Genomic DNA, 26,448 nt, shown 5'->3' on the forward strand with positions numbered 1-26,448 from the left:
TTCCGCCCACGCCAGGGAGGGGGTGGCTCTTGACTCTGCTAAGGCCTTTACTGTAGCTTCACAGGTTGAGTTCGCCCCAGGCCCCCAGTCGTTCATAGCGATGTTGCCCCAGGCAATTAAACAGAATCACATGGAAGGGTATTTACAGGAATACACTGTCCCTAGCAGCCTCTGACTTAGGCCTGCTACATCACACACTGCTCTCCACACTCTAACTGGCTCTGTCAATTCCTGGATTTCCCACTAATTCTCAGTTTTCCCCTTCTAAACTATCCCTTTCTAAGCTAACTGCAGCCCCAGTGGGTATCATCTTTTTATAACATACATAAATATCAAATGCATTTAACCCTTGGAGTGTCATGGAGCAAACCACCAGCCCCCACCACTGCTATTCTATAAAACCATTGTTATGTCTCTGGTTGCATCACATGAAGAAAGTATGGGCAATGTAGTACAAGGGGAGCGCTCTTCCTCTGTCAGCCACTGAGATGAGCAATTAATTTTCACAAAGCATCACATGAGATATTGTAACTGTTGTAAGGAGCCAATATAGGAGGATGAATAGGGTGCACCTGCATCAACAAGAAATTAGTTAATACATTGTTAGCACCACGCCGGAGTCCTGCTCTGACAGGCAGGGTCTCCAGCATGTCTCTTCACTCACCTGTGCTGCGGTCAGTTCTTCCCTTCTCCATGCTCTGCATGCTTCCAGCCAGTCCTCTAGCCATTTCCTTAGGGCATGCGCGCATGCACTCCCGCCCTTTTAAAGGGTCAGCGTGTGCACTTACTATTTCCTCCCCAGCCAATAGCTGTGGGACATTATGTATATACAGTATGCTTCCTTTATTCTTGAAGAAAAGATCCAGCTATGAAGGATAATAAAATCCAGAGGCAACCTTTCCTCCGGGACTACCGGTCGGGTTCTTTGGATTTTATCTGAATTTGGAATAAAAGTTTTGGATTTTATTATCCTTCATAGCTGGATCTTTTCTTCAAAAATATTTGCTATGTATCGTCTCACAGGGACGTGATCCTTGCTCCGAAGACATCAAGAGTATTTAAGGGGTGAGCTGAACATATCTTTCCATGCATATATGCTTCCTCCCCACTGGGGAGGTGCCTGAGCAACCTTCCTGTTTTGCAGTGTAAGTTGTGTAAGGCTGCATACCAGTCACAGCTGCACTCTACTGCAGATCCTGCCTGCTGCACTGTAATGCAGACCATGTCTGCTGCACTCTGATACAAACCCTGTCTGCTGCACTCAGGTGCGAACTCTGCTGCACTCGGATGCAAACTGTCTGCAGCATTCTAATACAAACCTGGCCAGCTGCTCCTTCTAGTCTGTCCTCCGGGTCCAGCTGCTGCACTTCTGTCCTGGAGTGTGGCACATGGCGTTCATCGGGAGCCAAGTCTAACCTCACCATCAGAGGCTCTAGTGATCAGTCAGGTGTTCGCCTAGTCAAGCCCCTCCAGGCTTTCCACGGTCCGTGGCACAGTGGTTCCACAAACCATGTCCGTGACATACATCAATAACAGGGTGCCACACCTTGTATGGAGATCAAGTGTGTACTTAAGAAGAAAAAAAGACCAAACAAAAAATGGCGTGCACACCTGATGCAATGTAATTTTAAATACACATATAACTTTATTAGGAACCTAGGACATACAAAAAAGGAATATTAAAAACATCTAAAAACAGGCATACAACATGTTGGTGATGACACCCCCCCCCCCTTGCTCTGAAAAAATCCATATGGAACAGCTAATATGTGGAGCTCCACTAATACATAAATAAACAAATTATAAAGCCGCCAGCACAATTAGCAAAACCATCTGCAATATAATTACTAGTGTTGAGCGATACCGTTCGATACCCAAAAATATCGTATCGGATGGTATCGCCCGATACGAAAAAAATATCGGGTATCGCCGATTCCAATACCGGAAGTCCCATTCAAGTCAATGGGACTTCCGGTATCGGAATTAAAAAAAGCCCTTTATTTCCTTGTTGGCTAATTCTACATAATTGAAAACAAATAAGAATCATGTAGAATGTATTGTGGGAGGTGGAGGAGACATTAAAAGCATAGTGGTTTATTCAAATCACATGGCATAGCATTAATTCCAATTTTTTTTTTCAGTACGTTCGGAGTTAAAAAGATATTGACTATGTTAACCTTTTTTATATTTTGTCAGATATGTATGTTTCACAACTTCCATGCTCTTCACGTTCTTTTGTACTTCTCCCACACTTTCTCCTTCATGATCCGCAGCAGTAGCATTTTTTTCATCAACTTTTTCTTCACCTTATTCATCTTCTTCTTCTTCATCTTCTTCCCATTAATTTTTTTTTCCATTCTTCATATTCTTCTTATTCAGCTATTATCAATTTTAATATGCTATTTCTTCATCTTCTTCCTATTCTTCTTTGTCTTCATTTTCTTATGGTGACAGGCATTCCTGTAGTACTTATCTATAAAAGTTATAAGATTACACCTTACGTTCTGCCTGTCACTAAAGATTTACAACAGGATTTGTCCGCGTTCAGTTTGGCCTGCAGCAGCAGGCATTTTCCAGGGGCACCACGAGGAGGAACGGACTCACCCCTATTTACTGCTTAGTCTTCTTCTGCTTATAATTTTGATTTCTTCTATGCTGATTTTTAGTCTTATGCTTAATGTTCTTCTGCTTTCTGTTCTTCTGCTTTTGCTTCTTCTGCTTCTTGTTCTTCTGTCTTTTGTTCTGTATCTTGGTGGTTGTCTTCATGTTCTTTGTCCTCTTGGTCTTATTATTTAGGGTCATATTTCTGGTCTTCTTTGGTGTGGTCTTCAGGGTCGTCGTCATCAGGGTCGTCGTCATGGAGATCAATAAGGATTACCAAAGACAATTTCAAAAAGCTTGATCTTGGAAATGTAGCAGAAGGTACAAGAAGGCTGAGAAACTGGCGAGAACCAGCAGACAGTGCTGGCACCCGGATGGGTAGCAGAAGGAACAAGAGCCAATGGCACTTCTGAGGACCAACTGACGGTGCTGGACCACGGTTACTAAGCAGAAGGTACCTGTGCTAAAAAGCACTACCAAGGACCAGCTGACGGTGCTGGACCTCAGATACCGAGATGGAGGCACCTAGGCCAAAGGCTGTGGCGAGAACCAGCAGACAGTGCTGGCACCCGAATGGGTAGCAGAAGGAACAAGAGCCAATGGCACTACCGAGGACCAACTGACGGTCCTGGACCACGGTTACTAAGCAGAAGGTACCTGTGCTAAAAAGCACTACCAAGGACCAGCTGACGGTGCTGGACTTCGGATACCGAGATGGAGGCACCTAGGCCAAAGGCTCTGGCGAGAACCAGCAGACAGTGCTGGAACCCGGGTGGGTAGCAGAAGGTACCCATTCAAAGCAAAGTAGCCAGGCCGCAAGCCGGCCGCAGTTACCGAAACCCACAGTCCTACAGGGGGTCCATGTCCCATTGGCACTACGGATCCAGCCTTCAGTGCCAGTTCCCGCAGCCCACATAGGAGTCAACTAAACTGCAGGTACCGTAGAGTCGGCTAACCCGGCCGCAAGACGACAGGACAACGGATTGGTGGCATAGTGACCTTGACACTACCCGGAAACAGCAGGCATGCTGGAACCAGGCTGGGCAACAGGGAGTACCCGTGCCAAAGACACTGCCGAGAACCAGCTGACGGTGCTGGAACCCAGATGCGTAGCAAAAGCTACAAGAGCCAATGGCACTACCGAGGAACAGCTGACGGTGCTGGACCACGGTTACTAGGCAGGAGGTACCTGTGCTAGAAAGCACTACCAAGGACCAGCTGACGGTGCTGGACCTCGGATACCGAGATGGAGGCACCTAGGCCAAAGGCTCTGGTGAGAACCAGCAGACAGTGCTGGAACCCGGGTGGGTAGCAGAAGGTACCCATTCAAAGCAAAGTAGCCAGGCCGCAAGCCGGCCGCAGTTACCGAAACCCACAGTCCTACAGGGGGTCCATGTCCCATTGGCACTACGGATCCAGCCTTCAGTGCCAGTTCCCGCAGGCCACATAGGAGTCACCTAAACTGCAGGCACCGTAGAGTCGGCTAACCCGGCCGCAAGACGACAGGACAACGGATTGGTGGCATAGTGACCTTGACACTACCCGGAAACAGCAGGCGTGCTGAAACCAGGCTGGGCAACAGGGAGTACCCGTGCCAAAGACACTGCCGAGAACCAGCTGACAGTGCTGGAACCCAGATGGGTAGCAAAAGCTACAAGAGCCAATGGCACTACCGAGGAACAGCTGACGGTGCTGGACCACGGTTACTAGGCAGGAGGTACCTGTGCTAGAAAGCACTACCAAGGACCAGCTGATGGTGCTGGACCTCGGATACCGAGATGGAGGCACCTAGGCCAAAGGCTCTGGCGAGAACCAGCAGACAGTGCTGGAACCCGGGTGGGTAGCAGAAGGTACCCATTCAAAGCAAAGTAGCCAGGCCAGAAGCCGGCCGCAGTTACCGAAACCCACAGTCCTACAGGGGGTCCATGTCCCATTGGCACTACGGATCCAGCCTTCAGTGCCAGTTCCCGCAGCCCACATAGGAGTCACCTAAACTGCAGGCACCGTAGAGTCGGCTAACCCGGCCGCAAGACGACAGGACAACGGATTGGTGGCATAGTGACCTTGACACTACCCGGAAACAGCAGGCGTGCTGGAACCAGGCTGGGCAACAGGGAGTCCCCGTGCCAAAGACACTGCCGAGCACCAACTGGCGTTGTTGGAGCCCAGGGACAATCATGGTGTAGGCCGAGGCCTACTTGGTGGTAGTTTTAGATTGTTTGTAGGCTACAACAGACTGTCAACATGCTCCAATTAGGCATCTGTCTCCACTCTGTTTCCAGGATTTCACGTGACCACCAACACCGCCAGTTTATGCGTACAGCAGCCGTCTGCCCAATCCACACGTGTTCCTGTGTTACTGGGATTCTGTAATGTCAGCAGATCCCCTGATGTGTGTCTGCCACTGTCTCCTGCTCTGTCCACATTCCCACCGCTTGCAGTGGGAAGGTGGACAGCGCAGGAGACAGTGGCGGACACATATTGGGGGATCTGCTGACGTTACAGAACCCCAGTAACACAGGAACACGTGTGGAATGCGTGGACGGCAACTGTGAGCAGGAACTGGCGGTGTTGGAGGTCAGGGGAAATACTAGAGACAGAGTGGAGACAGAGGCCAAATCAGAGAATGTTTAAATCTGAAGTAGTTACAATTTGGAGGCAGCAGCAGTTTGCCCTCCACACAGCAGGGGATCAGCTGACGTTACCGACCCCCACTTTCACATGAACGAGTGTTTTTCTGTGTGGACAGCACTTCCGAGCACCAACTGGCGTTGTTGGAGCCCAGGGACAATCATGGTGCAGGCCGAGGCCTACTAGGAGCCAGGTGTAAAGCTGAGGTATTTTGACTTTGGAGGGAGCAGGACACTTTGCCCTCCACACAGCAGGGGATCAGCTGACGTTACCGAACCCCACTTTCACATGAACGAGTGTGTTTTTCTGTGTGGACAGCACTTCCGAGCAACAACTGACGATGTTGGAGCCCAGGGATTGTCATTTTGTAGGCTGAGGCCTACTTGGAGGCAGTTTAAGATAAGACGTTGTTTGAATTTGGAGGCAGCAGCAGTTTGCCCTCCACACAGCAGGGGATCAGCTGACATTACTGACCCCCACTTTCACATGAACGAGTGTTTTTTTCTGTGTGGACAGCACTTCCGAGCACCAACTGGCGTTGTTGGAGCCCAGGGACAATCAGGGTGCAGGCCGAGGCCTACTAGGAGCCAGGTGTAAATCGGACGTATTTTGACTTTGGAGGCAGCAGGAGAGTTTGCCGTACACACAGCAGGGGATCAGCAAACGTTACCGAACCCCACTTTCACATGAACAAGTGTGTTTTTCTGTGTGGACAGCACTTCCGAGCACCAACTGGCGTTGCTGGAGCCCAGGGACAATTATGGTGTAGGCCGAGGCCTACTTGGTCGCAGTTTTAGATTGTTTGTAGGCTACAACAGACTGTCAACGTGCTCCATTTAGGCATCTGTCTCCACTCTGTTTCCAGGATTTCACGTGACCACCAACACCGCCAGTTTATGCGTACTGCGGCCGTCTGCCCAATCCACACATGTTCCTGTGTTACTGGGGTTCTGTAATGTCAGCAGATCCCCTGATGTGTGTCTGCCACTGTATCCTGCTCTGTCCACATTCCCACCGCTTGCAGTGGGAAGTTGGACAGCGCAGGAGACAGTGGTGGACACACATTGGGGGATCTGCTCACGTAACAGAACACCAGAAACACAGGAACAAGTGTGGAATGCGCGGACGGCAACTGTGAGCCGGAACTGGTGGTGTTGGAGGTCAGGGGAAATACTAGAGACAGAGTGGAGACAGAGGCCAAATCAGAGAATGTTTAAATCTGAAGTAGCTACAATTTGGAGGCAGCAGCACTTTGCCCTCCACACAGCAGGGGATCAGCTGACGTTACCGTCCCCCACTTTCACATGAACGAGTGTTTTTTTCTGTGTGGACAGCACTTCCGAGCACCAACTGGCGTTGTTGGAGCCCAGGGACAATCAGGGTGCAGGCCGAGGCCTACTAGGAGCCAGGTGTAAATCGGACGTATTTTGACTTTGGAGGCAGCAGGAGAGTTTGCCGTACACACAGCAGGGGATCAGCAGACGTTACCGAACCCCACTTTCACATAAACAAGTGTGTTTTTCTGTGTGGACAGCACTTCCGAGCACCAACTGGCGTTGTTGGAGCCCAGGGACAATTATGGTGTAGGCCGAGGCCTACTTGGTGGCAGTTTTAGATTGTTTGTAGGCTACAACAGACTGTCAACGTGCTCCAATTAGGCATCTGCCTCCACTCTGTTTCCAGGATTTCACGTGACCACCAACACCGCCAGTTTATGCGTACTGCGGCCGTCTGCCCAATCCACACGTGTTCCTGTGTTACTGTGGTTCTGTAATGTCAGCAGATCCCCTGATGTGTGTCTGCCACTGTATCCTGCTCTGTCCACATTCCCACCGCTTGCAGTGGGAAGTTGGACAGCGCAGGAGACAGTGGTGGACACACATTGGGGGATCTGCTCACGTAACAGAACACCAGAAACACAGGAACAAGTGTGGAATGTGCGGACGGCAACTGTGAGCCGGAACTGGCGGTGTTGGAGGTCAGGGGAAATACTAGAGACAGAGTGGAGACAGAGGCCAAATCAGAGAATGTTTAAATCTGAAGTAGCTACAATTTGGAGGCAGCAGCACTTTGCCCTCCACACAGCAGGGGATCAGCTGACGTTACCGACCCCCACTTTCACATGAACGAGTGTTTTTTTCTGTGTGGACAGCACTTCCGAGCACCAACTGGCGTTGTTGGAGCCCAGGGACAATCAGGGTGCAGGCCGAGGCCTACTAGGAGCCAGGTGTAAATCGGATGTTTTTTGACTTTGGAGGCAGCAGGAGAGTTTGCCATACACACAGCAGGGGATCAGCAGACGTTACCGAACCCCACTTTCACATGAACAAGTGTGTTTTTCTGTGTGGACAGCACTTCCGAGCACCAACTGGCGTTGTTGGAGCCCAGGGACAATTATGGTGTAGGCCGAGGCCTACTTGGTGGCAGTTTTAGATTGTTTGTAGGCTACAACAGACTGTCAACGTGCTCCATTTAGGCATCTGTCTCCACTCTGTTTCCAGGATTTCACGTGACCACCAACACCGCCAGTTTATGCGTACTGCGGCCGTCTGCCCAATCCACACGTGTTCCTGTGTTACTGGGGTTCTGTAATGTCAGCAGATCCCTTGATGTGTGTCTGCCACTGTATCCTGCTCTGTCCACATTCCCACCGCTTGCAGTGGGAAGTTGGACAGCGCAGGAGACAGTGGTGGACACACATTTGGGGATCTGCTCACGTAACAGAACACCAGAAACACAGGAACAAGTGTGGAATGCGCGGACGGCAACTGTGAGCCGGAACTGGCGGTGTTGGAGGTCAGGGGAAATACTAGAGACAGAGTGGAGACAGAGGCCAAATCAGAGAATGTTTAAATCTGAAGTAGTTACAATTTGGAGGCAGCAGCAGTTTGCCCTCCACACAGCAGGGGATCAGCTGACGTTACCGAACCCCACTTTCACATGAACGAGTGTTTTTCTGTGTGGACAGCACTTCTGAGCACCAACTGGCGGTGTCGGAGCCCAGGAAAAATCAGGTAGTAGGCCGAGGCCTACTTGGTGGCAGTTTGCGATTGTTTCTAGACTACTACTAACTGTCAACGTACTCCAATTAGGCCTCTGTCTTCACTCTGTTTCGAGTATTTCTTCTGGCTTCCAACCACGCCAGTTGCTGCTCTGAAATGCCGTCTGCACAACCCACACTTGTTCCTGTGTTACTGGGGTTCTGTAACAGCAGCTTCTCCCTAGAGGTGAGTCAGGCAATGTCTCCTGCTCTGTCCACATTTCCACTACAAGTAGTGGGAATGTAGACAAAGCAGGAGACTTTGCCGTGCTCAACTCTGGAGATGAGCAGATGTTACAGGACCCAGGTACCACAGGAACAAGTGTGGATTGTGCAGACGGCACTTGAGAGCAGAAACAGGCGGTGTTGTAGGCCGGAGGAAATACTCAAAACAGAGTGGAGACAGAGGGCAAATCAGAGAACATATTAAATCAGAGGTAGTCAGAAGTTGTAGGCAGCAGGAGAGTTTGCCGTACACACAGCAGGGGATCAGCTGACGTTACCGAACCCCACTTACACATGAGCGAGTGTTTTGTCTGTGCGGACAGCACTTCTGAGCACCAACTGGCGGTGTCGGAGCCCAGGGAAAATCAGGTAGTAGGCCGAGGCCTACTTGGAGCCAGGTGTAAATCTGAGGTTGTTTGACTGTGGAGGGAGCAGGACACTTTGCCATACACACAGCAGGGGATCAGCTGACGTTACCGAACCCCACTTACACATGAGCGAGTGTTTTGTCTGTGTGGACAGCACTTCTGAGCACCAACTGGCGGTGTCGGAGCCCAGGGAAAATCAGGTAGTAGGCCGAGGCCTACTTGGAGCCAGGTGTAAATCTGAGGTTGTTTGACTGTGGAGGGAGCAGGACACTTTGCCATACACACAGCAGGGGATCAGCTGACGTTACCGAACCCCACTTACACATGAGCGAGTGTTTTGTCTGTGCGGACAGCACTTCTGAGCACCAACTGGCGGTGTCGGAGCCCAGGGAAAATTAGGTAGTAGGCCGAGGCCTACTTGGTGGCAGTTTGCGATTGTTTCTAGACTACTACTAACTGTCAACGTACTCCAATTAGGCCTCTGTCTTCACTCTGTTTCGAGTATTTCTTCTGGCTTCCAACCACGCCAGTTGCTGCTCTGAAGTGCCGTCTGCACAACCCACACTTGTTCCTGTGTTACTGGGGTTCTGTAACAGCAGCTTCTCCCTAGAGGTGAGTCAGGCAATGTCTCCTGCTCTGTCCACATTTCCACTACAAGTAGTGGGAATGTAGACAAAGCAGGAGACTTTGCCGTGCTCAACTCTGGAGATGAGCAGATGTTACAGGACCCAGGTACCACAGGAACAAGTGTAGATTGTGCAGACGGCACTTGAGAGCAGAAACAGGCGGTGTTGTAGGCCAGAGGAAATGCACAAAACAGAGTGGAGACAGAGGGCAAATCAGAGAACATATTAAATCAGAGGTAGTCAGAAGTTGTAGGCAGCAGGAGAGTTTGCCGTACACACAGCAGGGGATCAGCTGACGTTACCGAACCCCACTTACACATGAGCGAGTGTTTTGTCTGTGCGGACAGCACTTCTGAGCACCAACTGGCGGTGTCGGAGCCCAGGGAAAATCAGGTAGTAGGCCGAGGCCTACTTGGAGCCAGGTGTAAATCTGAGGTTGTTTGACTGTGGAGGGAGCAGGACACTTTGCCATACACACAGCAGGGGATCAGCTGACGTTACCGAACCCCACTTACACATGAGCGAGTGTTTTGTCTGTGTGGACAGCACTTCTGAGCACCAACTGGCGGTGTCGGAGCCCAGGGAAAATCAGGTAGTAGGCCGAGGCCTACTTGGAGCCAGGTGTAAATCTGAGGTTGTTTGACTGTGGAGGGAGCAGGACACTTTGCCATACACACAGCAGGGGATCAGCTGACGTTACCGAACCCCACTTACACATGAGCGAGTGTTTTGTCTGTGCGGACAGCACTTCTGAGCACCAACTGGCGGTGTCGGAGCCCAGGGAAAATTAGGTAGTAGGCCGAGGCCTACTTGGTGGCAGTTTGCGATTGTTTCTAGACTACTACTAACTGTCAACGTACTCCAATTAGGCCTCTGTCTTCACTCTGTTTCGAGTATTTCCTCTGGCTTCCAACCACGCCAGTTGCTGCTCTGAAATGCCGTCTGCACAACCCACACTTGTTCCTGTGTTACTGGGGTTCTGTAACAGCAGCTTCTCCCTAGAGGTGAGTCAGGCAATGTCTCCTGCTCTGTCCACATTTCCACTACAAGTAGTGGGAATGTAGACAAAGCAGGAGACATTGCCGTGCTCAACTCTGGAGATGAGCAGATGTTACAGGACCCAGGTACCACAGGAATAAGTGTGGATTGTGCAGACGGCACTTGAGAGCAGAAACAGGCGGTGTTGTAGGCCGGAGGAAATACTCAAAACAGAGTGGAGACAGAGGGCAAATCAGAGAACATATTAAATCAGAGGTAGTCAGAAGTTGTAGGCAGCAGGAGAGTTTGCCGTACACACAGCAGGGGATCAGCTGACGTTACCGAACCCCACTTACACATGAGCGAGTGTTTTGTCTGTGCGGACAGCACTTCTGAGCAACAACGGGCGTTGCTGTAGCCCAGGAAATAAAGTTCAGGTCATAGAAACATGAACACAACAGGAGACCTGGATCCTGTTGCCAGCCAATTATTTATTCTGGAAGAGGACTGGCAAATTCAGGTGAGATCCAGGCCTTGTTCATTTTCACAAAAGTAAGCCGGTCAACATTATCGGCGGATAGTCGCGTGCGACGGTCTGTTACCACACCACCTGCAGCACTAAAGACACGTTCCGATAATACACTGGCAGCAGGGCAAGCCAGCACCTCCAATGCATACTGGCTAAGCTCTGGCCATGTATCCAGCTTAGAGACCCAATACTTGAATGGGGAAGAGCCGTCTGGGAGAACACTAACAGGGCACGACAAGTAGTCTGTCACCATCTGACGGAAACGTTGCCTCCTGCTGACTGGAGCCGTCTGTGATGGTGTAGCCGTTTGTGGCGGTCCCACAAAACTTTTCCACATTTGGGCCATACTGGCCTTGCCTTGTCCTGCGGCACTGCCTCTGCTACCTCTTTGTGCAGAGCTTCCTCCACTGCCTCTACCCACATGGCTGCTTTGAAAAGCACTACCAGCAACACTTGTGGGGGGAATGGAGAACATGATGGCCTGCACAAGTGTTTCTTGGTACTCCCACATTTTTCACTCCCGGTTCAACTGTGGTATGAGGCTTTGTAAGTTGTCCCGGTAGCGAGGATCTAGGAGGGTGTACACCCAATAATCAGCCGTGTGGAGAATGTTGGCGATGCGGCGGTCATTTAACAAGCACTGCAGCATGAAATCAACCATGTGCTGCAGACTGCCAACTGGACCGGAAACGCTGTCCCCAGCTTGAGGCAGCATCTCTGCCTGCTCAGCATCACCCCACCCTCGCTGTACACACTGACTACTAGAGCCTTGTGTACCTCCCTCCTCTGGAGAGATGTGTTCCTCCTCCTCCATTGACTCCTCGTCATCCTCCTCACTAAGTGTCCCATGCCTGGGCCTTTGTGTGGAAGCACGTTGCGCAGACTTGCCAGAAGCAGATGACATTTCTGACTGCTCATCCTCGACCTCTTCAAAAACCTCCTCACTTAGTGCTTGTAAGGTTTTTTGAAGCAGACAGATGAGGGGGACAGTCATGCTGATTAGTGCATCATCTGCACTGGCCATCCGCGTGGAGTCATCGAAGGCACGCAAAACTTGGCAGATGTCCCTCATAGTGGCCCACTCAGTGGTGGTGAAGTGTGTCCGGCGCACAGTGCGACTTGTTTGCGCCTGATGCAGCTGGTACTCCATTACTGCTGCCTGCTGCTCACACAACCGCTCCAACATATGTAACGTTGAATTCCACCTGGTGGGGAGGTCACATATGATGCGATGTTCTGGCAGGCGGAATCGGCGTTGCAGAGATGCAATGCGCGATCTTGCCATGCTGGAACGCCGCAAGTGAGCACACTCTAGGCGAACCTTGTGCAGCAGTGCATCAAGATCCGGATAGTCCCTCAGAAAGCTCTGCATGACCAAATTGAGCACGTGTGCCAGACATGGTATGTGAGTGAGGTTGCCTAGGCCCAGAGCTGCCACTAGATTTCGGCCATTGTCACTCACTACCAAACCTGGCTGGAGATTCGCTGGCACAAACCACACATCGCTCTCCTGCTTGATGGCATTCCAGAGCTCCTGTGCTGTGTGGCTCCGATTCCCCAAAGAAATTAATTTAAGGACGGCCTGTTGACGTTTGGCCACACCTGTGCTCATATCTGGCCTAACAGGCTCACGCAGTGCTGATTCCGAGGAACTAGAGTAGGAGGAGGACTCAATATGTACAGACTGCATTCCTGCAATCCTTGGAGTTGGCAGAATACGTACAGAGCCACTCTCCAGATCTGTACCCGGCTCCACAACATTGACCCAATGGGCAGTGAGGGAAAGGTATCGTCCCTGTCCATGGCTACTGGTCCACGCATCGGTGGTCAGGTGGACCTTGCTACTGACGGCATTTAGTAGCGCATTTTTAATTTTTCCCTCCACATGCTTTTGCAGGGCAGGGACGGCTTGCCTGCTGAAATAAAAGCGGCTGGGCACATTGTATTGTGGAACTGCCAATGACATAAAGTTCCGGAAGGTGTCAGTCTCCACCAGCCTGAATGACAGCATCTCAAGGGCCAGTAGTTTGGCAATGCCGGCATTCAGAGCCAGTGCTCGGGGATGGTTTGCCGAGTATGGCCACTTTTTCTCCCATGCCTGTGCTACCGATTGCTGGTGAGTGGCCTGGGAGTGTGCTGATGACTGCGAACGTGGTTCAGTGGGTGGAATTTCACTGGGTCTCTGGACAACAGTGGCAGTGGTTCTTCCATGGCGTTCCAGTGAGGAAGCCGAACCAGCTGTGTGTGAGCTGGAGGAAGAGGCCCCAACACGAGCTGAAGAGGTGGTAGGTGCTGCTGAAGGTTGGCCTACATCTTCAGTGTGTCTGTGTAACTCCACCTCGTGCTTGGTACGCACATGTTTCCACATATTTGTGGTATTGAGGTTGGTCACATTTTTCCCTCGTTTCACTTTCTGATGACACAGCTTGCATTTGACAAAGCAAATGTCATCTGCAGCTGTGTCAAAAAAAGACCACGCACTGCAAGTCCTGGGAGCGCCCGTTTTGTGTTTTGGAAGAGGATTGCTCCTCACGGGTGCCAAAGTGGAGGCTACAGGCAACCAAGTCTGCCCCCGCCCTCTCCCTCCTCTTTTGGCCGTTCGGGGAATCTCTTCCTCAGAGCTGCTCCCACCACCTTCCTGTGGCTGACGCCATGATGGGTCAAGGACCTCATCATCTCCACTCCCCTCTTCAAGCACCGGCTGGTCCTGGGTTGTCTCGCCAGCACCGTATGCACCAGAAATTGGCAACTGAGTCTCATCATCATCTGATGCATACTGAGGTGTGCTGACCATAGGCACTGGCCCACCCGCCTCTTCAGATTCAGAGGGACAAAGCAGTTGCGCATCACTGCATACTTCCTCTTCTTCACGCTCTAGAATGCTGCTTGGCTGGCCACCTCTTTCCAAGCCAACAGATTCTGAGAACAGAAGTAAAGATTGAGATGGCTCCTGTCCAGGGCTCTCAGACTGCCTGGGCAATTTGGCAGGTGGTGAAGAGACAGATGGTTGCTCTTCAGTGCTCTGGCCTTGGGAGGATGCGGAAGTCATTGAAGTGGATGCGTTAGCTGCCATCCATCCGACAACGGCTTCAATTTGTTCGTCACGCAGCAGTGGGGTACGGCGAGGTCCTACAAAGCTGCACATGAAGGACTGTTGCCTGGTAAAAGTGGGGGATGCCAGGTCACTGGTGGCCACAGCAGACACCGAATCCCCACGTCCTCTCCCTGCTGAAACTCCACGGCCACGACCACGTGCCTTACTCCCTGCCTTCTTCATCTTGGTAGACTGATAAAGATAGGCAGAAAAGTAAAAAAGGGGTGGCTTAGTGTTCTTATTCCTGAACACCTGCTAACCAGTATAAGAAACACTAATTTGGCTAAGAGTGTGTGTACTACACTTTAATATGATCTAATGTGGCCTAGACAACTGTAAAGTGAAGTGTTTGGTGAACTTTATTTCCTTTTTTTTGGGTGGGGGGAAAGGAAAGGATGTGACCAAAGTTTGAAAGCTATAGTATCACAAACTTTTTGGAGCGATTACAATGCAGGAAGCTAACCTACAATGCAATTGATGAGGCTCCAAAAAATAGGGTGATACTAGCCTGGCTGGCCCTGAAGGGCACAAGCCAGCAAAAAGGCTCCTCTATCTAATCCTATATAGTGTTTGCAACCAACCAATGACAATGGATGCGGTTGGAAGCACACTAATATAGGAGCAAAAATCTGGCTAAATTAGCTGCAAAAAAAGGACTATGTATGAGGCAGTGACGCACGCTGAGAGGACTACAGCTAGCGGTGGCTGTAGAACACACTGCAACGTGAGCTGCACTCACACACAGAGAGACCTATTAGACAGCCAAAAACAGTGCAGAGAAATGGGCTATAGCACTGAAAGGCTGCTGAAAGGCTCCGCTGTCCACTCCTTTAGTGTTTGCAACCAACGTATATGGATACGTATGGAAGCACACTATAGAGGAGAAAAAAAAGCAGCAATAAAAGAAAAATGTGTATGAGGCAGAGACACACGCTGGCCGGCCTACAAGCAGACGTGCCTGCAGGACACACTACACAGCGTGGGTCTGCACTCACACAGCCCTTGCAGACAGCTGTGAAAACAGCGCTGCTAGGGAAAAGCAAGCTACAGTGGTGGTTTATGTAGCCTGGGTTAAGCACTATATGTTTTGTGGAATCGCTATTTCTAACTGTCCCTCACAGTCTTCAACAGCAGCCTGTCCCTAACTGAATTCACAGCAGAGTGACCAGAAATGGCGGCTGCAGCGCTTTTTATAGTGCATCATGACATCATTTCAGCAGCCAATCACAGCCATGCCAGTAGTTAACATGCCTACATGCCTAACAGGATGTGCCCACACTTCTGAGGATCCCCATTGGCTGAATCAAATCGAGCGGGCTCCTAGCATTATGGGAACTTCCGATTCCGGTATTCGATATGAAAAAAGTATCGGAACTAAGTATCGGAATTCCAATACAGCTAATATCGGCCGATACCCGATACTTGCGGTATCGGAATGCTCAACACTAATAATTACACATGAAGAATACAGTAGCATGTATGATAATAACACATGTTGTAAGTACCCCCTAGAGTATAAATCACCTATAAGATTCAATCTAATAAAAGAAGGCCATTCCCTAGCCAACAATTAACAGAGAGGTGTGAGTATGAATTGTCGACCCTAATCTGGGCACCAGTCAATGAACATGACAAAATGAGCAAACTGTTAGAAATGTATTTGGGCTAATAAGCCCTCTATAGGTCTAGGAACGAAAATTGCATATTCCACGAGATAAGGGAAGGAGAGCATGTAATTGGTAGTTTAATGTGGAAATTACATAGTATGGGAAATGCATATACAGTCATGGCCAAAAGTTTAGAGAATGACACAAATATTATATTTTCACATGATTTGCTGCCCTCTGGTTTTTATGTGTGTTTGTCAGATGTTTTTTTCACATACAGAAATATAATTGCAATCATATTATGAGTAACAAAAGGTTATATTGACAGTTAGGCTGGAGTCACACTAACCTGGGCAAAATATGGTCAGTATTTTACATGCGTAATACGGATGACAGACCCCTAAATAGTGCTCCGTATGTCATCCGTAATCAAGGTGTCGTCGCGTATTTTGCGCATGTCAGCATCCGTATGTAATCCGTACGGCATCCGTATGGTGAGATTTTCTCGCAGGCTTGCAAAATGGACATATAATGGAGCCCTATGACAGTTTTAATAAAGAAATGAAAGAATAGATATAGACACATAGAATGCATGGAATACACATATTTATATATATGTGTATTCTATGTGTATATATCTATTCTTTCGTTTCTTTATTAAACCTGTCAGTGTGAGTTTACTGTATAGCGCACTGAATTGCCGGCTTTGCTAAAAGACACCTGGTGCGTATTTCTCACAAGTCTCATGTGTGGTCCGTGTGTAATCCGTATTTTTTGCGCACCCATAGACTTGCATTGGCGTACTACGGCCGTAGTACGCTGACAATCGCAGCATGCTGCGATTGGCACGGACCGTAGAATACGGATGAGAAATATACGGCTGGTGCGAGGGACCCCAAAGAGAATCATTGGTCCGTGTCTAATGCGTGCTTTTAGAGCCTCTCACTCGGCCGTATTCCTCGCCAGTGTGACCCCGGCCTTAGAATGAGTTAATGCAGCAAGTCAATATTTGCAGTGTTGACCCTTCTTCTTCAGGACCTCAGCAATTCTCCCTGGCATGCTCTCAATCAACTTCTGGATCAAATCCTGACTGATATCAGTCCATTCTTGCAAAATCAATGCTTTTATTTTGTCTGAATTTGAAGGTTTTTGTTTGTCCACCCGTCTCTTGATGATTGACCACAAGTTCTCAATGGGATTAAGATCTGGGGAGTTTCCAGGCCATGATCCCAAAATCTCTGTTTTGTTCCCTGAGCCTTTTAGTTATCACCTTTGCTTTATGGCAAGGTGCTCCATCATGTTGAAGAAGGCATTGTTGATCGCCAAACTGCTCTTGGACGGTTGGGAGAAGTTGCTCTTGGAGGACATTCTGGTACCATTCTTTATTCATGGCTGTGTTTTCAGGCAAGACTGAGAGAGAGCCCATTCCCTTGACTGAGAAGCCACCCCACACATGAATGGTTTCAGGATGCTTGACAGTTGGCATGAGACAAGACTGGTGGTAGCGCTCACCTGGTCTTCTCCAAATAAGCCGTTTTCCAGATGTCCCAAACAATCGAAAAGGGGATTCATCAGAGAAAATGACTTTACCCCAGTCCTCAGCAGTCCACTCCCTGTACCTCTTGCAGAATATAAGTCTGTCCATGATGTTTTTTCTGGAGAGAAGTGGCTTCTTTGCTGCCCTCCTTGAGACCAGGCCTTGCTCCAAGAGTCTCCGCCTCACAGTGCGTGCAGATGCACTCACACCTGCCTGCTGCCATTCCTGAGCAAGCTCTGCACTGCTGGTAGCCCGATCCCGCAGCTGAAACACTTTTAAGAGATGGTCCTGGCGCTTGCTGGTCTTTCTTGGGCGCCCTGGAGCCTTTTTGGCAACAAGGGAACCTCTCTCCTTGAAGTTCTTGATGATGCGATAGATTGTTGACTGAGGTGCAATCTTTCTAGCTGCGATACTCTTCCCTGTTAGGCCATTTTTGTGCAGTGCAATGATGACTGCACATGTTTCTTTAGAGATAACCATGGTTAACAGAAGAGAAACAATGATGCCAAGCACCAGCCTCCTTTTAAAGTGTCCAGTGGTGTCATTCTTACTTAATCATGACAGATTGATCTCCAGCCCTGTCCTCATCAACACCCACACCTGTGTTAATGGAGCAATCACTGAAACGATGTTAGCTGGTCCTTTTAAGGCAGGGCTGCAATGATGTTGAAATGTGTTTTGGGGGATAAAGTTAATTTTCTAGGCAAATATTGACTTTGCAAGTAATTGCTGTTAAGCTGATCACTCTTCATAAGATTCTGGAGTATATGCAAATTGCCATTAGAAAAAATGAAGCAGTAGACTTTGTAAAAATTAATATTTTTGTCATTCTCTAAACTTTTGGCCATGACTTTACATATATAAAGCCATACATGTACATGAGCATACACCCATATGCAAATAGATGAAAAGACAACAGGACCAAGAAACCGAATCCCATAGCCTCTTTAAAGCGACCCATAGCCAGAGATTGGGGACTATCCTGACAACAAGTGTTGACCTGACAATTAGCCTAAAAAGCCTGTGAACAGCAATTCCTCATGGAATCCAGTGGGAGCCACAGATTGAAGCTCAAAAATCCATCTGGACTTGCAGAAGATACTTATGGTTGCTACCGCCCCTGCCATTGTTGGTGATTTTCTGTAGGCCAAAGATCTTAATGTTGGATGGAGTGCCATCATGTTCTGTTAAAAAAAAAAAAAAAGGGCAGCCATGGGGGTCTTGCCTTTTCTTTGGTCTGCTGCAGCCAGAAGGATGGTAGAGATGTGTTTTAGAGCCCTTTTCCTCAGCTCATGCGAGGTTTGCCCTAGGTATACTTAGTTACAGGGACAAATAATAGCATAAATCACATCTCTGCTTTTGCAATTAATATATGATTTAAAAAGATGTTTCCTTAAGCTGAAAGGATTCAGGAAAGCATCACGTGTCGGGCTCATATATGGACAGACATTGCAATATCCACATGGGAAGGATCCCTTTAGGACAATTCCCCTATTGAGCCTATAGGTAGGTCGTGTGAAATGACTCCTACTGAGACTGAGGAGATTGCGTAAGTTTGAAGCTCTTGTGGCTGGTAGAAGGGGTCGCGTGCTGGTCACTGTTGAGGTCTGGATATCTGTTAAGATTGGCCAGTGTTTGAATAGTATGTTCCTCACCTGATGCCAGCTGCTGTTATATTCGGTGATAAATCTTGGACGGGAGTCCTGTCCACAGGAACAATGAGAAGGAAGTGAGGTCTGATCCTGTCATCGGGCCCTCTGGAATGCAGTGGAGATGACCCTCCTGGGATAACCTCTTTGTAGAAAGAGATCAGTGAGGCCTCTTGCTTGAGTAAGGAAGTCTTGGTCACGTGTACAGTTCCGTTTGACTCTGAGAAACTTTCCAGTGGGCACCCCCCGCTTTTGTATGTGTAGGATGGAAGATGTTATATTCTAGCAATGCGATGGTAGCAGTGGGTTTAGGAAAGAGATCAGTGGCCAGGCGATTGCCATGTACAAAAATCCTTAGATCCAGGAAGGTAGCGTCACTGGAAGAGGAGTGAATAAGGCTAGTTTCAGACTACCGTTTTTGCCCGCAGCGCAGGCGTCCTCCCTGTCCAGACTTACCATGTTTAGGAGTTCCCTTGTAGGTTTCGCCCCAGACATGAGGGCATCTACCCATGCAGTGACATGAGGACATCTGCCCATGCAGTGAGCTGCCATATTGTAGAGCGACCTGCGTCCCTGTACTGTTGTGAACTCTGCTTTAGCTTCTGCTCCACCACTGTTTTCACCACTGCTGCCTTGGCTGCACTTGTGGCCCACTGGACCATTGACGGCTGGGCTTCCCACTTAAATGTTACGGAGCTGTCCACCCTATATGGGCTCCACGGCCCTACTACTCTACTTAAAGGAAAACCCTATTTCTTAAACATGGCTGGCTCCTCCTAAAAACTATATACTCTAATGTGGCCCATGTAGTGGCTTAACTATGGTACTACACTTTCCCTATAATACACTATACGACATATATTCCTATACACATAGCAGAACAGATATATATATATTTTATATATATATATATATATGTATATATATATATATACACAGTATATACAAACACACAGACACACACACACACACAAGTTTACATACAAGGAAGGGAGAAGAGTATCACATGGTCCCGGTACACCACTTGCATATGCACACAGCCCCCTTACATAGTGCTATATCTCCCACATATCCCTCCATGCAGTTTGATTCTCCTACAATCCCCCATACAGTATGATGCACCTACAGCACACAGACACAATATTATGTCCCCACACCACACAGCCCCCTTGCACAGTTTTTCCCCCAAGACAGCCCGCTTGCACAATATTTTGCCTCAACACAGCCCTTTGCACAATATTATGCGCGCACACAGCTCACTTACATAGTATCATAATCATATCCCTACTCAGCCCTTCATGCAGTATGATGCTCCCACTGCCCACCTACATAGCATGATACCCCCACAGCACCAAGACACAGTATGATATCCCTATACACCCCTCTTACACTGTATTTTTCCCTAAGACAGCCCCCTTACACAGTATTATGTCCCCACACAGCCCCCTTGCACAGCATTTTTCCCTAAGACAGCCCCCTTACACAGTATTATGTCCCCACACAGCCCCCTTACACAGTATTATGTCCCCACACAGCCCCCTTACACAGTATTATGTCCCCACAGCACAAGCTCAATGATAGAAGAGTGAAGTGATGCAGGTACCTGTAAAAGTGAGACACCAGATGGAGGCTGCAGCACAGTGCACGACACCGCTGTTTCCAGCCCTTTGGCGCACAGGCCACACCAGAACAGCCAAAGGGCAGCTTTAGGCCATGGTCTACACTTTGCCCAGGTGTGGCCTAGACCATTTTTTATCATTAAATTCAATAGGAACCATTACCTTATTTTTAATAATCCAGCTTGCTGCATTATAAAGTAGAAATGTATGCCTATCGCCCCTTGCAATGAAATTAGAACGGGTTTCAGTCCTGCAAAAGACAAGAATTCTGTTTCACTCTCATGAACATCTTGCACTTGTTGATGAAACGTGTTGCACCTATGCGTGTATTAATTTGTTTTATTGAGTGTATTTTTGAACATTTTAGGAACAATAAGTGCCCAATTCATTAAGACTGGTGTTGCATACACCAGTCTTAATGAAGAATGTTTTTATAGGAGAATTTGCTAAATTACTTAAGAAGCTCACACCACTTATTGAATTCTGTACATCTTATCAGTAAAAAAGACATCACCAGCTCAATCATATTTCCAACATGGGATTTTGTGGAGCCTGGAGCAGAAGCTGTTATAAGTTGGTGATTGATTGAAAAAAGAGGTAGGGTTGTCCAGCTTAATCCAATTGAGTAAAAATTAGCATTTTATTTTAAAATTCTAAGAAGAGTTGTGAAAGAGAACTGATCATTAACGCATTTCAAACACTATGTGCATGATGTTGATGTGCTGCTTGACTTTTTGTCAGACAGCACTGAGACCTACCTGTAAGTCCTATTTTGATCCTCATCAATGGATCATACTAGGAAATGTTCTTAGTTTTTTCTCATATCCGTGATTTTCACGGATGTGAGGAAGGACAAGTGACATTCTATGGGTCCGATAAAAAAAATCTGTTGATGTATCCTAGTAGATTTGTCCCCTTCCCTGGCGTTCCTGGGGGTATTTTACAATAAATATGATATTCGGTGCCACTAGGGGACAAGTTTTTTTATGCTTTGTGGAATTTTGTGCTTCAGCGTTAAAATTTTTTGATGGCGCTTGTAACATGACATTGGCATGTAACATGGCCATCGCAGCCATAACATGGACTGTAAAATATGAATATGTGAAAGCACTCTTATAGAGATAAAATAGGCAACGTTGTAATGGTTGTGGGGATCCCTTATTATGGGGCTGTATGGGGCTCTAGATTTTCTAATGGATGTCCTGGGTGCAACACATGTAGTCAAACATATGGAAGAAGGTCACGGTAGTGAGCCAGCATTGTTGGGATTTGCAGGACTCGAACATATCCTATTTCAACCACAAGGGGGAGATACATATTAGCTTCTACTGCAAAATTAAGCACCTGGATTATTAACACTAAGGCCTGTTTCACACATCAGTTTTTTATCGTCAGTTAAAATCTGCTAAAATGGCGGACAACGGATCCGTTCCTGTACTGACCACGACGTTTGGCACCGGACCGTTGTTTTAACGGATCCCTCGAAGGAAGAATTTTAAAGGAACCGCTGCCCAGGGAGGAGAGATAGAGAGAGAGCGAGCTAGAGAGAGATATTTTTTCAGACGCCATAACTGAGTTTAGGGTTACATTTCTGACACAGGCATTTCTCCTGGGCATGCGCAATAGAAAATGCGGATCCGGCTGGGGGAAAAAAGTTTCATTGTCCGTCCTGTCCGCTCAGCAGACGGCAAAATCTTGGTGTTTCCGTAAAAAAAACGAATCGAACGGATGACCATCCGTCAAGATCCGCCGTTAATACAAGTCAATGGGGAAAAAAACGGATCCGCCAAGAAAAATGGCAGATCCGTTTTTTTTACAAAACGGCGGATTTTGACTGATGGGGAAAAACGGATGTGTGAAACAGGCCTAAGGCAATGGGTCATTGGATTCAATGATAAAAATGAACGAGACGTATTTTTATAGTATTGTTGTTACAATGTATCATTCATTGTCTGGTTACAACAATAATTTTTCTTTATCAAATATTGATTATTTCTCATAGCGATATGTAAATTAGTATATTTTTAAAATATTGCCCATAGGAGCATAATTGAATGCAAATTGGCCTCTTTTTGCTGTTTTTAAATTGGCTATTTAATTAAGAAGATGGATTTTATCCTTTGGTAAGTGTCTTTGTCTTGTTGCTATCCTAATGGTACAGTATAGTTTGCTTATGGCTGGGGCTGTGACTTTGGCCATGACACATGTTGCAGGGCCAAAGATCTCTCTATGCCGCTGCTATGCTGCACCCTAACATTAGAGAATGTAAACCAGCAAGATGCTGCACATGTTTGCTACTTGCGAAGTAGAGCTACACGGTGACTTTGGCCATGCAGTACAAGTATATGGGGTTGGATTGCGACTCTAAGAATACCGTCATTGTGACAAGCAAGTCGCAGACAATCCAACCTGGTCCGATTTGCTTGTCACGATATTCACAGGGTCACGATAGGACTCCATTCACTTGTACTGTGCTGTGATGCAGCAGTGAGACCAAACTATCTCTGCCCACATGTCATGGCCAAAGTTGCCGTGTAGCCCCAGTCTACAGGAAAAAAGCTGGTTTGGCTTTCTTTCAACTTGCTAGTCGCAACCCAACCATGTTCACTTATATTTTGGTGCAGTGTAGATAAAGTCCAAATACCATTATAAAAACAAGTTATAATGACTAAGCTAAAACATTTTGTTATACTGTATATTGCAAGCACGCATTTAAAGAAGCAACTGCAGCAGCTTTTAATTGATTGTTAAAAAAATTACTTAATTTTGCAGGAGAACATCAGTTTCACCTGCAAAACTGTGCACACATCACAATCTGCCGTATAGTTTTGTATGTAAAACAGCGGTCCAGTACAATCCACAGTATCACCAATGTTTGTCTATAAGCAGGGGAATAAATAGAAATCATGGGGCCACAACAGAAGACCAAACCCCCTCCCAAGAAAAAAAATAAATTAATATTTGGCAGGGTGACAGATGAGAATATTTCACAACTTTGCAATCTTTACAAAATAATTTTCAAAGACTGAAGTCCTAGATTCCCTTTTCATTACACCTACAGTATAACGTTAGATGCCAAACAAGCGCCCCACATATGATACCCCCCACAGTGAATTCCTCCACAGTACTCTCCACATGCACAGTTTGATGACCCTTCTATACCCCACCTTACCTTTCTCAGCAAAGTATTATGACCCCATCATAGTATGATCACCCACAACCTTCCACCATGTAGTATAATGGGCCTACATACAGTATAATGGCTCCACACTGTATAATGGCCCATACTATCCCTTCAAACACTAAAGTCTCCCCTACATAGCCCTCAACACAATATGATGAACCCCACACAAACCATCACACTGTATAATTGCTTGCATACAGCATGAAGGCTTCCACATAGTCTGCCAAATATTATAATGGCCCCCACATAGCCCTCCACATATTATAATAGCACCCCATGGCCTTCCATATAGTATAACGGGCCTCACATAGCCTTCTATATAGTGTAATTGGCCTCATGTTGCCATCCATATAGTATGATGTACCCCATAATCCGCCATATAGTATATTGCATCCCCATAGTCCTCCATATTGTATAATCCTTTCCCCATAGTCATCCATGTAGTATTATGGCAACCACAATGTACTCACGGTTTTATTTAAAGAAAACAAAACAATACTCAACTCCTCCTCAGTGCCGCAGGCGCCCTGTAGTGATTTCATCATGCTTGCTGAGATGAGACGTCCGACACAGAGGAAGAATGATGGAGCGTCAAATTCAATGCTCTCAAGTGTATCAGCATCCAGGAATACGATACAGTTTAATGTGCCATGACGGGTGGGGGGGCTAGTGCAGGCGCTGGCATAGGGCCCTACTAACTCATGGGCCTCATAGCTGACACTTTGCCTGCCGCCATTTGTGGTGCGCCACTGTCTATATGGAATGAATGTTATGTGCTTAATTTGGTTTATACCTATTGATCCAACTTGTTGTCGTTTGCAGGCTATAAAGAAGGGTCTACAGAATCGAAGACATAACATTTCTGAATCTTTGTTTCGGCTCAATGTGGTTCAAGGAATTTACCAAGAGAAAGGCTGTTTATTCCCCTATTCGGACACTAGAAAGTTAGGGAAGGCTGCAGGTTATTAGCACAATAGATTTTCAAATATCGGCAGTTAAAAGAATAATCAATCAAATATAGGACTGAAATGTCTGAACAAGGCAAGCAGCATAAAGGGGGGATTTTTACCACTTTATATGACACTGGCTGCAATATAAGTGCTATAGGAGCTTGACGTGGCTCCATTATATATATCCAATCTTTATTAGAAAATTCAGGCTAATGGATTTCAGCACAACTGCAACTCTATTATTGTATATAGGCAAAATCAGAATATAGTTCAGTGTAATAAACCTTTAAAAAAGACTTTATGTAGCTAATACATTGCCCTGTGTTCGGTTTAAAGGCAACCTGTCTGCACGTTTTTACATATGGAAGTAGTGGTATGGCTGAAATTTTACTCTTTTTGTGGAGATCTTGTTTGTCAGTATTTAGAAATGTATAATAGAAGCCATATACATATCCAACTAAGGTACAGTATGTCATTGGCTTATGAAGGAGCCATCTAAGTGCTATGACTCACCCCCAATGCACTTCCAGTATAATTTTCATATGGCTTCTTCAGTAGATTTAGCATGACTGACACATCAGATCTCTACAAAATAGGTATACCGTATTTTTCGCTTTATAAGACGCACTTTTGTTCCCCCAAATTTTGGGGGAAAGTAGGGGGTGCATCTTATAATCCGAATATACGGGGGAGGGGGGGTGTATATATATATATACTGCAGGGTCCAGGGGAGGTGGGGGCAGCTTTGGAGCGGTGCTGTGAGCTGGTAAAAGCTGCCGGAGGGAGCTTTGATCTCCTGCTCCCGCTCATATAATATGCACTGCCGCTGTCCATCACCATGGTGCTGAAACCGCACCACAGTGACTGGCTGGGGGAGCGGTGCATATTATAGCTGCCTGCGCCCTCCTTTGATCGCACATGATCCCCTGTGTTAGATATCGCCCCCATGCTGCTGCCCATAGTAAAATAAAAAACTCTTTCCTTACCTCCTCCAGCGCTGATCTCCCAGTGTCTCTGCTGCCGCTGTCATCTGGCACGCAGAGATGATATCACTCTGCTGTGCTGATCACATGACCGGCACTGAGAACCAGGAAGTGGAGGAGGAGCTCAACCACACTGAGGGAGACACGAGGAGGGACAGCGCTGAGAAGGTAAGGAAAGAGTTTATTTTACTAAAAGCAGCAGCATGGAGGCGATATCTAACACAGGGGGCCGTGTGTCAGCCACAGGGGGCCAGTGTGCCAGCCACAGGGGGCCGTGTGTCAGCCACAGGGGGCCAGTGTGCCAGCCACAGGGGGCCAGTGTGCCAGCCACAGGGGGGTGTGTGCCAGCCACAGGGGGCCGTGTGCCAGCCACAGGGGGCCAGTGTGCCAGCCACAGGGGCCAGTGTGCCAGCCACAGGGGGCCGTGTTTCAGCCACAGGGGGCCGTGTTTCAGCCACAGGGGGCCCGTGTGCCAGCCACAGGGGGCCCGTGTGCCAGCCACAGGGGGCCCTTGTGCCAGCACAAGGGGGCTATATTCAATATAAGGTGGCCATATCCAGATTAAGGGGGCTAATTTTAGGATGGGGGGGCTATGAGGGACATATACCCTATATGATTTGTTAGACGGACACTGGCATTATAAGACGGACCCCATTTATTAAAAAATTCTCTATTCCTTCACCACATTTGGGGGTGCATCTTATAATCAGGTGCGTCTTATAAAGCGAAAAATACGGTAATTTTTATTGGAGGACAGGAGTTTACCCAGTCATACCACTATCTATATATGAAAAAATGTAAAACTTACAAAAGACAAAATGAGCAAA

At 47.6% G+C, this 26,448-nt stretch overlaps 1 protein-coding gene across 1 annotated transcript in view; it reads left to right on the plus strand.

Moving 5' to 3' along the window:
* GGT5 (gamma-glutamyltransferase 5) overlaps positions 1–24,935 on the plus strand; it is a 312,974-nt gene extending 288,039 nt beyond the window's left edge. The window contains exon 12 of the mRNA XM_073563774.1: positions 24,511–24,935. Coding sequence (XP_073419875.1) covers positions 24,511–24,657 — 147 coding nt within the window. The 3' untranslated portion in view covers positions 24,658–24,935. The remainder of the gene's footprint in view (positions 1–24,510) is intronic.
* The last annotated feature ends 1,513 nt before the right edge of the window (positions 24,936–26,448 follow it).

Source organism: Dendrobates tinctorius, unplaced genomic scaffold (assembly GCF_039654945.1).
Source record: "Dendrobates tinctorius isolate UK_male_01 unplaced genomic scaffold, ASM3965494v1 ptg000397l, whole genome shotgun sequence".
NCBI classification, from domain to species: Eukaryota; Metazoa; Chordata; class Amphibia; order Anura; family Dendrobatidae; genus Dendrobates; species Dendrobates tinctorius.